The sequence below is a fragment of the Grammomys surdaster genome, unplaced genomic scaffold, assembly GCF_004785775.1.
Source record: "Grammomys surdaster isolate TR1022 unplaced genomic scaffold, NIH_TR_1.0 126029, whole genome shotgun sequence".
Taxonomy (NCBI): Eukaryota; Metazoa; Chordata; class Mammalia; order Rodentia; family Muridae; genus Grammomys; species Grammomys surdaster.
Window position 1 is genome coordinate 57,324 of NW_021620842.1, and position 14,917 is coordinate 72,240.

At 36.7% G+C, this 14,917-nt stretch overlaps 1 protein-coding gene across 1 annotated transcript in view; it reads left to right on the forward strand.

The window, feature by feature from the left end:
- Ptprd (protein tyrosine phosphatase receptor type D) overlaps nt 1–14,917 on the forward strand; it is a 171,931-nt gene that overhangs the window by 53,634 nt on the left and 103,380 nt on the right. Inside the window, exon 13 of the mRNA XM_028754605.1 lies at nt 11,283–11,380. Within this exon, the coding sequence (XP_028610438.1) occupies nt 11,283–11,380 (98 nt within the window). The remainder of the gene's footprint in view (nt 1–11,282; nt 11,381–14,917) is intronic.

Consider the following 14,917-nt stretch of genomic DNA (forward strand, 5'->3'; position numbering starts at 1 on the left):
TGCTTTGAACTGTGAGAATGCATGGCTTATTGTGTTTAACATATTTTTTTGCATATAGATGAACACAGTAGCTACTAAGTCTTCAAATGAAAGAGCTTTTCCACATTTCAAGGTAGCTTTATAGTCATCACAAATGTTGAGTAGTTTAAAATTTTGAGTTAAATGAGGTTAAGATTCTTTAAATTTGCCTTTTTGAAGGCAAGCATATGCCTTCATAAGCACAAATAGCAGTGAAAGTGTTCATAAAATCAATACCCTTCTGCATACACTTTTTACATGACAGATAAAGATAAATTGTGAACTTGTCCAGGATGGGTGAGCAGATCTGTTATCCTCTTGGGTCACTGTAATCCTCTGCATGCATGTTGAGTCTCTCTTTGGTACTCTTTTAAGGCAATTTGATAAAATAAATAGGTATGGTAACTTTTGCTTTGCTTCATTTTAAAATGGAAGCATACAAACTATTTCTGAATAAATTCAACATCGTTGTGATGGACCCAGCAATTTATGTACTTTGTCTGTCACCTAACTTGAATCCATAGAGGGCCCTAAAAACAGTTTTGTAGGGCAATGTTTTCCTTAGATCATATTCCTTATCCCCAGTAATCCATTGAGGAAAGAGATTCCTCTCTGATGCTGCTATACACAGCTTCGTGTGAAATGTGATCTGTACTGAAAGCAAACTTCGACTTCTAGCAGACACAGAATCACAGTATATCATTGAATAAGTGGGCAAATAGATACCAACAAGAGAAGCACATGTGAGTGTTACCTCACTCTTTATGTACCCTGACAGCAGTCCCTCAGAAGAACATAGCATGAGAGGAAGCCATTTGTCAAGGATGATTAACAGGTACAGGTGATGAATAAGCAAGAAAACAGCTATGCCTCTCCCAAAAGACCCAATCTTCAAGTGTCTTTCACTTCTGCAGATGCTTTGCACAAATGTGACAAAACCAAAAGTTCTCTTAAGAATGTATTTTCTTAATTCATATGGGACTGCCAGATCCACTTATGGAGAAAGTGTACTAAATTAAAATTGTCATGGGTTCCAGTTGAAGTATCATTTGTATATTTAAAAACTCATTTAACTAGAGTACCCTTATTACTGAACAGAGAGTGGTGTAAAGTGGGAAAATGTGATAAAGAGGAAGAAACAAAATGTACTAAAGGAAAATAACAGAACAGAAGAGATAGTCCTGCCCCATCCAACACACATCTCATGCAGGAAGCCTTGTATTGTGCTTTTGCTTGAAGGACAAATTTAGTTAAGCTTGAATTGTTTCTGAAATGAACTCATTTTCTCCTAAGCTGCATAGGGCTTATGTCCTAAAAAATTGACCATTTACAAATGAAATTAACTGAAGTGTTAAAGTTTAATATTTAGTGATATGGACATTTCCTTCAGTCAGTGTGAATTTGCACCAGTGACTGCCTTAGTAACATGCCAAAGTGTAAAAGCCAAAGGTGGTGCTATTAACTATCTATGCTTTTCTTCCTCTCCTCTTATTGAAAAAGCAATAAATTTCTCAGATGATGACTTAAAGTGACGATAAATGTGATGATAACTTTGGCTAGGTTTTGTTGCTGCTATGATTCTACTTATTTTTTTTTGCTTTAAATTTTCTTTAATTCATTATGGGAAATAAGTTTTATCTGTTTCATACCTATTAATCTGTAATTATCTATTCCCAAATAACACTAACAGTTGAAGATACTTATTAATGACATGCAGAAGTGGGAAATTAATAACCCATGCCTTCACTCCTAAAATAAAACATTCAGTGAAATAAGAAAACTATGATTTATATACCAAGGACATCCCCAAGAGAACAGGTGATGTCACATGTGACAGACTATTAAAAATGATAAAGTAGCAAGCAAATACTACCATGTAACACTCATCAGCTGAAGAGAATAGAGGAAAGTTCATTTTTAAGCCATCTGATTTTATTTTAATTTACTTTAAAAAGGTTTTTTTTTGTGAGTGAAAGGTAAGTTAGATTTTAAGTTATTTATTCTCATGAGGAAGTCTTCAGTTAAGAAGTCAGATTTTTGTTTTAATTTTGGCAGATGTTTCAATTGTCACATGACATAATTCTGACAGTTTAGCAGTACCACAGACAAATTTTGATCATAAAGAACTCAGAATTTTGTCCACTGATGTTCAGCTACACAGAATTTTGTGTACTTGTACAATTTTGGACAGAAATCTAGTCCTAGTGTGAAAGTTGTACTCAAGCATCTAAGAAAGCCAGGGTGATCCTGACGATGGGAACTGAATGTAGGCTTTCATGTTTGCCAGTATCATTCATGGCTGTGTATTTATGTCTTAAAATTCAAAGTGCAGTGTAGAGACACAATATATTTGAAAGAACCTAGGCTACTTAATTCTTTAAGATAGTTATAAGTTAATTAGCGATTACATCAGTGGGTCCTCAGTTATTGGTGTGCTTAGCTGAGCAGTTAGACGACATCTTTCTAACACCAGTAGTAACTTTATAGAATTAAAATGAAACCCGAATAGAGAGGTATGTTAATCTCTTGCCCTCAGCAGAATAAGCTGGGCAGGAAGAGTTAAAGAGAAAAGAACTGACAGATTTATATATTACAATTATTAACCCCTTGGTAACTTTTGCAAATCTTTAAGTTCTGCGGAAAAGGGGGATAGATTCATTTATAAATGAAGCCTTTAAAAGAAACTTTAGGTCTACTTAGATGTCTCAACAGGTAGAGGCTTGTTCATCCAAGCCATACAACCTGAGTTCCACTGCCAGGACCCATAGGAGTGAACCTACACATGCACACATACACACAATATAAATAAGTTAGTTACTAAAACTGTATACTTTTTGTAAGCCTTGTATGTCTTTTCCTAGAAGAAATACTGTATGAATTAGGGGTCAATGGCAGGTAGGCTGTGAGTTAGGCAAAACTGAACTGTGTCTGTTAGCCTGCACTGCAAAGAAATATTGCTTTTTTCCTTCACTGTAAATTCTGTATCCTACATTCCCAGTATACCTTGAATATTTACAAAAGCAATATGTATTTCTAATGGAGGGAAATTCAGAAATTTTTAAATCCTGCCTAAACTACTGTTTAGTGTTACTATTTAAATTTTTATATGTCTGAACATTTTGATAATTTAAGTCAAACAAAGGTATTCTCAAATAAGAATATATTTTATCTCATGAATTTCAGTTCTTCTTTTAATCAAATATAAAATAAGAAGAAAAGGTTTTTAATCATTACTTTGATCTTACCTGTGTATCTGCTATCTAAGGCTCTGCACATGCCTTTCTGAACTTCAGAATATGCAGGATGTGTGTAGATAGTGGACCATACATACTGTTTTCTGGCTTAACTTTGCGATGTCAATAGGAGCCTTTCCAAGTTAGAGTATGAAATTTTTTCTCCTTTTTGGCAGTTCACAGTGTTGATTTCATGCTGTTCTGCAGATTTCAACGTGCATTAGGCCCATCCTGTTTGTGTAACCTGCCTTTTGTGTCTTGTAGATCTTTTCACACCATTGTCTCAATTTCTGCATGTCAGATGCCAGGGAGTGGGATAACAAAGGCATATATCATTCTGATAAAGATAACCAATTGCAGATTTTTTTTAATATGGTAAAATTTGTTTGCTGATAATTTTCCCTCTCTGTCCCATAGTCACTAGAAAAGGGGAAAAGTAAGATAAAATACACTGTAAAAAGCTAGTAGAATAAAGAAAAAAAGACAGATGTGTGTTCATATTTGTGCATCTTCCAAGCAATGCAAATTGAGTTGACTGTTTTGAGAGAAGTCTGTATTCGGTCCAGTAGAGAGGAAAAATAAAGGAAGGGCAAAATAGTGTGGGACACAGGTCCAGCCACCACCATCTGACTGCTTCTACTTCCCTTGTTTTCTCCTCCCCTTACAAAGATACCCAAACACAACAAAGGGAAATGGAGAAAAGCAACAAACACTGCAAAGCCATGGTCTCGCCTCTGAAGGCCTCCTTTCACTGTGGGGCTGAACTTAGTGTGTTTTGCCTGAAAGAAAAGTGTGGCTGGTGGGTGATTGATGGTCTCTGAAAACCAAACGTAAACTCATAAAAAGTTAATGTATCAGAGATGGTGATATCAGCAGCAGACTGCCTGCACAGTAGCCAAATTGATTTGGAGAGGTCATGCTGGAGCTCCCCTCATCTATGGGTGTTAGTAGTTGCACCAATGCTGGTAAAAGTCACATTTATTTGTACATTTTTATAATCTTCATGGCTTATTCTAAGTAAATATGTGGATACAACCTAACAATAAATATTTATTCCTTGTATTTTATATTGGTAAAGCTCTGATTCATTGAATTAGAATGGTAAATTTTGAACATAAAGGAACATAGTTTGTTTAAATCCCTCATTCTCAGAAATCCTACAAAAATAATGCTTACCTGAGAAACATCTTTGGGAATATTTAATTAAGGATATTACTGACCATAATTGAGTCAAATTGTTGCCGTTTTTCCTAAAAGTAATTATATGTTATAAATCGATGTTCTCTTTATGCCTTATTTATCATTAGTTTATGAAGCACATTTCCAAACAGAGTATTTGTATTTATCTCATTTGAGGTAGTAAACAAATTATGTTAAAATGTGACAGTTCTTTAAAGGAATGAATTTCTCTTGGTGGCTGCTATGTCAGATACACTTATGACAAGGTCATTGATTTAATAAACAGATTATCTTCCCCTTAGTTCATACCTACCAAATGTTCCCCGTGCTTTTATCATAAATTGTTGTCAGACAAATCATAGCAAACTGTTGAGACATTGTAAGCACACATATTCTGTGACAGCAAAAATCATGTATTGCCATTAATGCTGGCCACAAAAGCTATCCTCAGCAAACTGAAAGGGTTTCTACAGGCATTTAATGTACAGATTAAGCATGTCTATGAAGGTAAATAAAGCAAGTGTGAGTTGAATATTCAATATATAAAACACTAGGGACCAAAATTTTTTAAAATTGAATTTTCCCTACATTTTGCTATGTAGTATGTTTTTCTAACAGACAAGAACTTTTTGTGCATGTATGTCTTATTTGTTTGTTTGTTTTTAAACTGGGTGTTGAACCTAAATCTTCCTGCATGCTAAGTAAGTATTCTAGCATTGAGCCACAACCCTCAACTTTTTTTTAACATTTGTATATGTGAACTGAGATATCTTTGAGATGGAACCCAAGTATAAGTGTTAATTTTGTTTCATAGCTAGAAAACAGGTTTATATGATATTTTGCTATGCCTGTATTTCTACTGCTACCTATCACGTGAAATTTGATGTGGAATTTTCCATTCACGCATCAAATCAAGGTCAAGATAATTCAAATATTGGAGATTTTAGATTTGGTGTGCTGGGAGGAGAAACGCTGAGCCTCTTTTGGATAAATATTTCTCTATGGGCAGTAGAGTTATTTGAAGTCTGCACTAAATGACAGTATAGTGTAAGAATATTTTAAAAGCAAAAGCACCTCTATACTCTCAAAACTGTTTTGCTAAGTTGCACTGCAGTTTTTCACATTCTGAACTTAAACCATTAGTTTATAGTTTAAGGACCTCTGAATGTGTTGACAGAAAGGAATCTCCAGTGTGTGCATTGTAAGACTGAGCCTGAGTATTTTAACCTTCCCCCATCTCAGAACCAGGCTGAAGACTAAGAGTTCTAAGATGCAGTAATTATCACACTGTGTTTAGATTGTGGTGGTTTAATGATCATTGTGTCACTGCAGAACTTGGGGTACTTGTCACCACCTGGACTGAAGCAGTCTGACCCTGTCAGCACTTTCATTTAATTGACAGAAATAAAAAGGGAAGAGTTTGTCATTTTATGAAGAGGTCACAATTTAGAAGCCCCCCCCCAAAAAAAAAAGAAAGAAAAAGAAAAAAGTGCAGCTTCTTACTGCAGGGATCCCAGAAACCTCTACGGCCAGCAGAGAAATGAACATGAGAGGCAAAAAGGAAACTCTGTTCAGCACAGGACTGTTTATTTTGGACATATCTAAGTTCAGTGAAGTTTTGGAAAAACGTTTTCTGGTAACAATTATCTCAATCCCAATGCACAAGAAAGCTTAAGGCATGACTCCATGGAAACTCTTTTGCAAAATTACTCTGTCATGAAGCTGGGTTCTATAGCTTAAGGGACTAGGATCTCAAGTAGTCTCTGATTGAGTTAGTGCAAAAGTCACCAGGATGTAAAGTACTTGTGAAATCTCCCATAAGGATGGGTTTTATTGACTGAGAAACAGAGCTAAAGAGGAAGATCTAGGAAGGGAGAGTCAGGAAAAAAAATTTGGGGAGACTTGGGTGAAGCTTGGCCATAGAGATAGCAAAAGTCAACAGGTTTTTAACAATAGCATTCCCAGCATTCTAGGTGAAAATCGGGTATACACATCCTTTCTGTGGAAGTGATAAACCTGTGTGCTTAACATTGCTGGCTTTCCTAGTGCTTATCTGTGAGCACAAGATTATCACGCCCTCTACATCTTACCTTTATGGATTTCAAGAAAATAGTGGGCAACATTGAAAAGTGTGAAGTTGCCACTTGATAGTTAATCAAGATATTTAGCTTTATGATCAACTTCCCTAATCAGCCTCCTATTTCCACTTGGCACAGAAAAATGACAGAGCAGAGTAACTTCCCTTCTCAGGCACCACCCACTTCCCCACATTCTGAATGAGGACTGACTTGAGGGCTGAGTCTCACGTTTATTGTCACTATTCAGATAAGAAAGGTATGCCTGTCCTTTTTGAAAAGCAAAAATTCATGAACAAAGGTAGCCCTAGACATCTGTTCTCACAAAGAAACAAAGGTGATAGTTTCTTTGTAAAGTGGCTACTGTATAATAGCTAATGCTCCTTTGTTACTCGCTGTATCATTCTGAATCACTCAGACCTTGGATTCTGCCTCTGGTCTGGAAAAATCAGCTCCTATTCTAGACAGGAATCAGGGTAAGGATATCAAAGAGCAGAGTAATGTTTTTGCTATTCACTATTTAGGTGAACAGGTACAATTCCTGAACTTTTTAGTCCTAGTGTGTAAAATAAAAGCACTGTACTCAATTTTCTCCAAGATGCATCTCAAATAAAACTTCCACAGTATTGAAGTTTTACTTCATTCAAGGAAGCCACTGTGACTATTATCACAAATATGTACCATATTGAAAGTAATTATTTTTTCCATCTTATATAGTAGAGTTGATTGTTGTGAAGACACAATTAGGTTTCATTTTAACATCACATCTGACAGATGCTGTGGCCTCAGTATGAAGACTGCTCAGGATCAATAACAAGCCTTTACAATGTGTTTGTGTTGAACATTTGTAGCTTTAGACCAATGAGGTGCTCATCGTGGAATGTCCTCAGCAGTTCTTAATTATACTTCAAGTTCTTTGCTGCTAATAATATCCAAAAAGAAGTAATGCCTTTTAGCCAGGTGTCATAGGGATATAAGGATATTACTAGTAAAAAAGTTTATTTTGTTCTCATAAATCCTAAGATTTTTGAGCATAAAGTAATAACCAATGGAATTACAAGATTCCTGCTGTCTTCATCATGAATTCCTATAGGATAAAGAACTATTGCTAGGGAACTTAAAACATCAGCATCTGAAATATAAGAGGTTCTAAATTAATTGGACTGCTGTGTCACTTCCGAAAAAGGAACTTTAAAATATGAAAATATTGTTTTGAATGAACATACACAAACACAAATATGTGCATGCATGCATACAGACATGTGACATATACAACTTGTTTTCTAGACTGTGAACAATGGCTAGGCTTCTAGACAAACCCTGAGCAAATTCTACAATAAGATAAACTTAGCCTTAGTATTCTAAGCATCTACATTTTCATCAATAATATTGTTATCTGGTTTAGATCATATGTATTTTTCAGCACTGGGCAATGACCAATTTTCTTGGAGATTATTTTGAAGTAAACCCTTTGTCTCAGAGTTTCTATTAGTATGAAGGGACACTATGGCCTTGACAAGACTTAAAAAGAAAAACATTTGATTGGGGCTGGCTTACAGTTCAGAGGTTTAGTCCAATATCATTATGGTGAGAAGCATGGTAGCAACCAGGCAGACATGGTGCTGGAGAAGTTGCTGAGAGTTCTACATCAGGATCAACAAGCAGGAGAGAGAGAGAGAGAGAGAGAGAGAGAGAGAGAGAGAGAGAGAGAGAGAGAGAGAGAGAGAGAGAGAGAGACTGGGGCCTTGCTGGCTTGGGCATTTGAAATCCTGAAGCCCATCCCCAGTGACACACTTCCTCCAACAAGACCACAACTGTTAATGCCACTCACTAAGCATTTAAACATGAATCTATAGGGGGCCAGTCTCATTCAACCTATCACACCCGTGATGAGTGTTTTCTTATATGAAATAAAAAGCTTCAGATTAGAGTAATTTGATCTCCTGTTTTATGTGAAATCACACTCATGTTGGTATTCTTCTTTACAGATAAGCAAGGCAACATCATTATATAGAATATGCACTCTTTTGCCTAGCTAAAGAAAATTTCCCTAAACATAAATAGCAGACAACTCAAGTACATAATAGTTTTCTATTTTATAAATGATGCTCTCCAGACCTCAAATCAAATCTGCCACAATTTAAAAACTGTTTTATAGCTACCACTCCCAAAAGACCCTTGTCTTTTCAGAATCTTGATCAGTGTAGTGAAATAATGCTGTGAGGAAGGGAGATGCTCCAGAATTAACTTACTTCCATCCTTTGATCTTACATATTAAGACACTGTGATACTCAATTGCAGGTCCCTATGAAGTAGATGTCAGAAGAAAAGCAACTTCATATTCTGTGTCCTGAGGCTATGTTTCCTTTGTATTCCATGCATTTCTTATAGGTTCAGCCCTTGTATATGAAATGGCTGTTTTTGTCCTAGAAATGATGTATATATGATGCATACTGTCAAGCTTTAAGTAACCATTTTCAAATGCTGTTTACGAAGAGTCAGCACATATTTGCTTGAATTTCTCTGTTGCTAGCTTCCAACGTAGTACTTTGAGACCACATGTTGGAAGTAAATATGTGATCACATCTTGTGTTGTTTCTTGTGAACTTCTGCTGTTATACTAATGCTTTTCCCATCTCCAACTGGCTTTACTTTTGCAGCTTTGAGCAGTAATTCAGTCCCCTACGCCTCCCTGATTGGCTCTGTGTCCTCCCTCTCTAGCCAAACCACTACTCAGTCCATATATGATAATAACTCTCTCCCACGATTCGCTCGAAAAGGTCTAAACATCTTTGTCTCTATTACCTTCTCTGTTAAAGCACTGCAATGATGTCCACATCAGCCCATTTCCTTGTCCAGATCCATGCCCAGCCTAACATCTCCTGTGCTTTTGTATTACCATTCTTTTCTCTGGGGAGTGCCTCATCTGGAGAAGCTCTTTCTTAATTACTAGATTGCTGTCACCCACCTTTTCCCGCCACAGAATGTAAATAAGTTCAATACTTTCACCTATATAAAAAGTTTCAGAAAGACTTCTAAATTATCAGTTCAAGTATACAATTATATCAATGACAAAGAGAATCTACATCTAGTCAACTCATTTCGGTTGGATCTCTGCCAAGATATTGACTCCTAGAAGTAGACCTTCACACCCATGAACACAAAACCACCATAGATCACACCACAGGATGATTGTCTGGAAGATGCAAAGTAGTTTTCATTTTGTTTTGTTTTACTTAATTTACTATACCACCAATAATTTGGCATTTCAGATAAAGGACCTTAGTGGGTGACTTTTTGTAGGCACCATTTCTAAAATACCCCTAAGTAATCCTGTCATGCTGTTCTAATGGTCATCCTTCCACCCTGTTACCCTCCAGAGTGGCAGTGGGAACAGAGCATCACCAGAGCTTCCAGTTGGAGCTCCCCACTTCTAATTTTCTACTTCAGATACTTCCCTGGGGGCATGTTAGTTCACTGTCTCAAGCCAGCTGGAATTTGTGTCTCTTAATATCCGAGTCAGCAATTCTCTCTCATGGTACACTTGCAAAATTAATCTCAATGAGACAACATCAAATCATGTGAACAGAGGGGAAAACATCCGAAAAACACAAGAATCATCAAAATTAACAGTAGATTATTTTTAACAAACACTGTGAAATCAGTGTGTCTTCAGCTGGCCAACTGAACTAAGATGTATTGGGCACCACTCTGCTTTCTTTACTTTCCTTGTCTTTTCATCAATCATATGCTCATTTTCTTGTATTCATTTTCCAACATGGACAAAGATGTTTACACCTGGAGTAGCTTGTAGGCTTGCTGGGCATTGATGAGTAAGACATGGGGTTAAATTACTACTGTGTTATTAGTGTAGCCATTTACTAATGGCTAGGAGAAGGCTGCAACCCCAGCCTCTACAATCTGCTACTAGTGAAAACATTTTTGAAGTTCAGTTTGGTTTGGTGTCAATGTGTTGTTGGTTATCATTGCAAATGAGCTGTTGTGCATGTCATTTTCTGTGTTCATATTTGCATGTGAATGTGGTCACCTGACATGTTTGTGAAATACTAAAGTGATCCTCATGTGTCAAGTTGTGTGGTAAGCCCTGCATAAGCTTGCATTTTATTAGTCTTTTATGAAGGTGTATCAGGCTATTCATTTTATTTTTTTTAAACAAATCCATTCAGTTTACTTATTTATTTTATTTTATTTATACCATCATTTCCTTTGCAGGTTCAGATGATTCTGGTTACCCCGGTAACCTTCATTTTTCAAGTTAGTTTTCTTTGTTTATACATAAGTCACTTTATGTTTCCTATCAGGCTGCTCCTCCTTCCTTTCCAGGCCTTCTTCACTGTCTGTTCTTTGGTTGACTTTACACCATTAAATTCCACACAATTTCCATTTCACACAGTGCAGGAGAAGGAGTCTGAGATGGCATAACAGTAATTACTCAAAGCAGAAGTTGACATCAGGCCCGACTTTCCATTTTCTCCGCGAGCTAACCTATTGATTCATAGCACAGTAACATGTTCTTCTACACTAGGAATGCTAGTTTGGGGCATATGCTTGGTGAATTATCTACTTGGTTCCAAAATCCTCCCTTTAGAGCATGTCCTGCTTTGAGTAACCAGACTATCTGCCTGCTTTCTCACATAAAACATTTTTACTACTCACATGTTTTCAGGCCATCTCTAACTACAGCATTCACTGTGTTTTGGAATGGTCAGTCTCATTTTTTTTTTATTCAAATGTGTTTCCTCTTCATTTTTAATAGGTATGGCTAGCCATCCTCCAATACCTATCTTGGAACTTGCAGATCATATTGAGAGGTTGAAAGCAAATGATAACCTGAAGTTTTCCCAGGAATATGAGGTAATACACTTTCTTTATGTGACAGAACTTCCAATGTACGCATGCCTTTGTCTTGACTAGAAAAATAACATCAGCACTTTTTATTGAAACACAATTCCAAATCTGATACAAATTGTATTAATAGACAATTAAATTAATATAGTCACTGCATTTTATTGGTATTGTTTTACATTTATTAGAGGTAAATTGAGTGATATTCTTCTTTCTCTCTTTCTTTTTCATGAAATATTCTGACTCAGTAAGATTCTAAATGTTTCAAATAGGTTCAAATAAATTTATTCATGGTAAGAATCTTCACTGTAAAAGATATCATCAGAAATAAGTCAAATTTTATTGTGCTTTATTTATTCTATGGGTATGTTATATGTGAGTGTGCATACGGGGAAGTCTGAAGAAAAGTTGCAGGAGTCAGTTCTCTCCTACTGTATTGGATTCTGAGAATCCAGGCTCCTTTCCTGCTGAGCCTCTTGCTAGCCAATATGTAGTAGATTTCTGAATGTGATGCTTCCCAAGGATTGAAAACTCTCTACTTATTGAATCACCATTCACTGTACATAGTGTTAAGATTACCAGAAGTGGGCCTGTTTTCAAACTAATTAATATCATAAAATCTGAGAGTCCTCAAAGACTGTGAATTATTGGTGTGTGTGTGTGTGTGTGTGTGTGTGTGTGTGTGTGTGTGTGTGTGTATGAGATGGGGGAGAGGAGAGAGAGAGAGAAAGAAGGAGGGAGAGAGAGAGAGAAGAGAGAGAGAGAAGAAGGAGGGAGAGAGAGAGAGAAGAGAGAGAGAGAAGAAGGGAGGGAGAGAGAGAAGAGCGAGAGAGTGTTTGGATACTGTGACATTTGTTAAATGGGATCCAAAGCTGTTCATTTTTAGTATTCTAAAACAAATGAGCCTCATGGTGAAACCTGTTCTAAAAACACTACTAAATGAGCATCTTTGCTCTTGTATTGTATTTGTTACAGTGTAATTTAAATATACCACTACAATCTTGTAATTGTTCTCAGAAGTAGAGGGTTGAGGGTTTGCTGAACTTCCCAGATTCCTTTAGGAGAATTTCTACTGATTTGCTTACTGGAAGTCATAAAACACTGCTCTCTCCCATACCTTTTCTTGGTCTTTGCTGCATCAGGTCCAAATGCAGTTGTTCAAGGTAGCCTTTCTCTATCAAGTTTAACAGTCTGTCCTGTCACATACAGTCAGAAATTTCTATGAACTCTACTGTTGAGTGTCCGGAGAGCTCACAAATCCCAGACATGCTGTATCCTAAGAATGTGGAGCAGGAGGCCCATGGCAATCTATCTACATAGCCTTCCTAACTTTTTAACTAAGAAATTAAGTTTCTCACACTTTTCTCTGTCTCCCTTGTCTCTCTGTCTCTCTGTGTCTCTTTGTGTGTTCGTTTCTCTCTGTCTCTCTCTCTGTCTCTCTCTCTGTCTCTCTCTGTCTCTCTCTGTCTCTCTCTCTCTCTCTCTCTCTCTCATTTGTATTTCATTCTTCCTTTCCTTTTATGTGTCCCTTCCCCAGAATTGGTGATTTAATCCAGGCTCTCATGCATACTAAAGAGTGCTCTAACATTGAGCTACATACTAGACGTTTATTTTTCATTTTGAGACAGAATCTCACTAAATTTCATTTCTCAGTCTGTCCTCAACCATAGTATCATGCTACCTACTTTCTGAATAGCTTCCTAGTTATATGCTGGATAAGCAAGCCATCAAAATTGGGTCCACTGTTACTCTCCATGCTTCAGTTTGCATATTCTAACATCTTTGTGTTATTTAGTATCTTAGGGTTTGGCTGCTGTGAACAGACCCCATGACCAAAGCAACACTTATAAGAAAAACATCTAATTGGGGCTGGCTTACAAGTTCAGAGGTTCAGTCCGTTATCATCAAGGCAGTGAACATGGCAGCAGCCAGACAGGCATGGTGTAGGAGGAGCTGAGAGTTGTACATATTCATCTGATAGCTACTAGCAGAATACTGGCTTCTAGGCAGTCAGGATGAGAGTCATAGCTGTCACCCACAGTGACACAACTACTCCTACTGGGCCATACCTTCTAATAGTGCCACTTCCTGGGCAGAGCAAACAAAATCCATCACAATGGTAAAAGACAAAGAGATGGATTTTTTTTTCGTTGCAAATGGGCTAAGTAATGTGTTCTGTTTATCCCTCAAGCATTCTGGGAAACTAAGATTGGAGTGACTCTTGTCTTATTTTCTTAAAGCCCTACTTCTCACCCTATCACTGTTCTTCTACTAATGTAGCCCCTCTTGTTAAATGATTCAATAGCCTTTAAAGCAGCTCCAATGTCTTCTTATTTCGAACTTGAGAATGGAAATAGAGTTGTGGCCATGAGAAGAAGGAAAATGAAGACTATTTAAGGATCAGTTTTTACCAACCAAAATCTTCACTGCTCTTGATTGTTAACATATTAAGTCTTCATTATTTTTCTGTATATTTTTGTCCTGACCTTGCTTTAATTTTTTATTTACAAAGATGTGATAGGTCATGGAAGTTAAAAATATAATCTCTCAGCTGATCAATAAGCCATCACTCCACTCTTCATCAGCAAAAAATTCACACAGCTCCTGCAAATTTACTTGTATCCATTGAATGAAATAGCTCGCCTCACTTAAATAAAGAAATTCTCAAGAAATATTCCATGGGAAGCTAGGCTAATGATCATTTAGATCAGAAGCACTCCCTAAAAGTAGCTATGAACTGCATGCTGGCATTACTGCCATTAGCAACTCCCAGAGTCACCTCAGCCATTGACATGATAGCCCACTCAGAGTCTTTACCCTTCATCAGGAAGATGGTCTGTGATTAAAGCTCCCTAGGCATGAATTGACTAGACTGTGTTTTAATAGCCATGAAGGAGATATTTAAGTGGTGTACTCATCTCTGGTAATGAGAGTAAGACCTTTACATAGAAATATCAGAGAAACACTTTAGGAAGTTTTTTTTTTCTTATTAACTACCATATAGATTTGAATTTTTTTTGACTGGTTTTCAGTGAGGAGAAAGTAAACTCATTACTTATCACCTCATTAGTTTATTAATCACTAGGGACTAATGCTGATTGAGTCTGCCTTAGCTGAATAACACTAAATATAAATAACAAACAAAGGGTAAAGATAGGAGAGTTCTTTACAGTGGTCCTGAGTTCAGAAGAGGAGGACAAAGGTCAAATTGCACATCAGCTCCCATCATTAGAGTCATGCTAAGATTGTAGGCTAAGAAATGAGTTTAACCTCATCTCTGAAGGTCATCATAAATGCTTTAAGGTTTCCTGTTCTTCTATGAGAAAAAAAAAGTCACTGGAATATGATTAATCTCAATTTAAATATAGCAACTACCATGTGCAAAATAAAGTCTACTCTCAATGGCAATGTATTAGTCTTACAAACATATAGAACTCAAAATAAGTGCAGTTTTGCAAAATGGAATGGCATTGTTTGAAAGTCTATTCTATTTTAAATTTAGATCTATAGTGGCTTGCATAGTAAACCATGTCAATGATCATAACA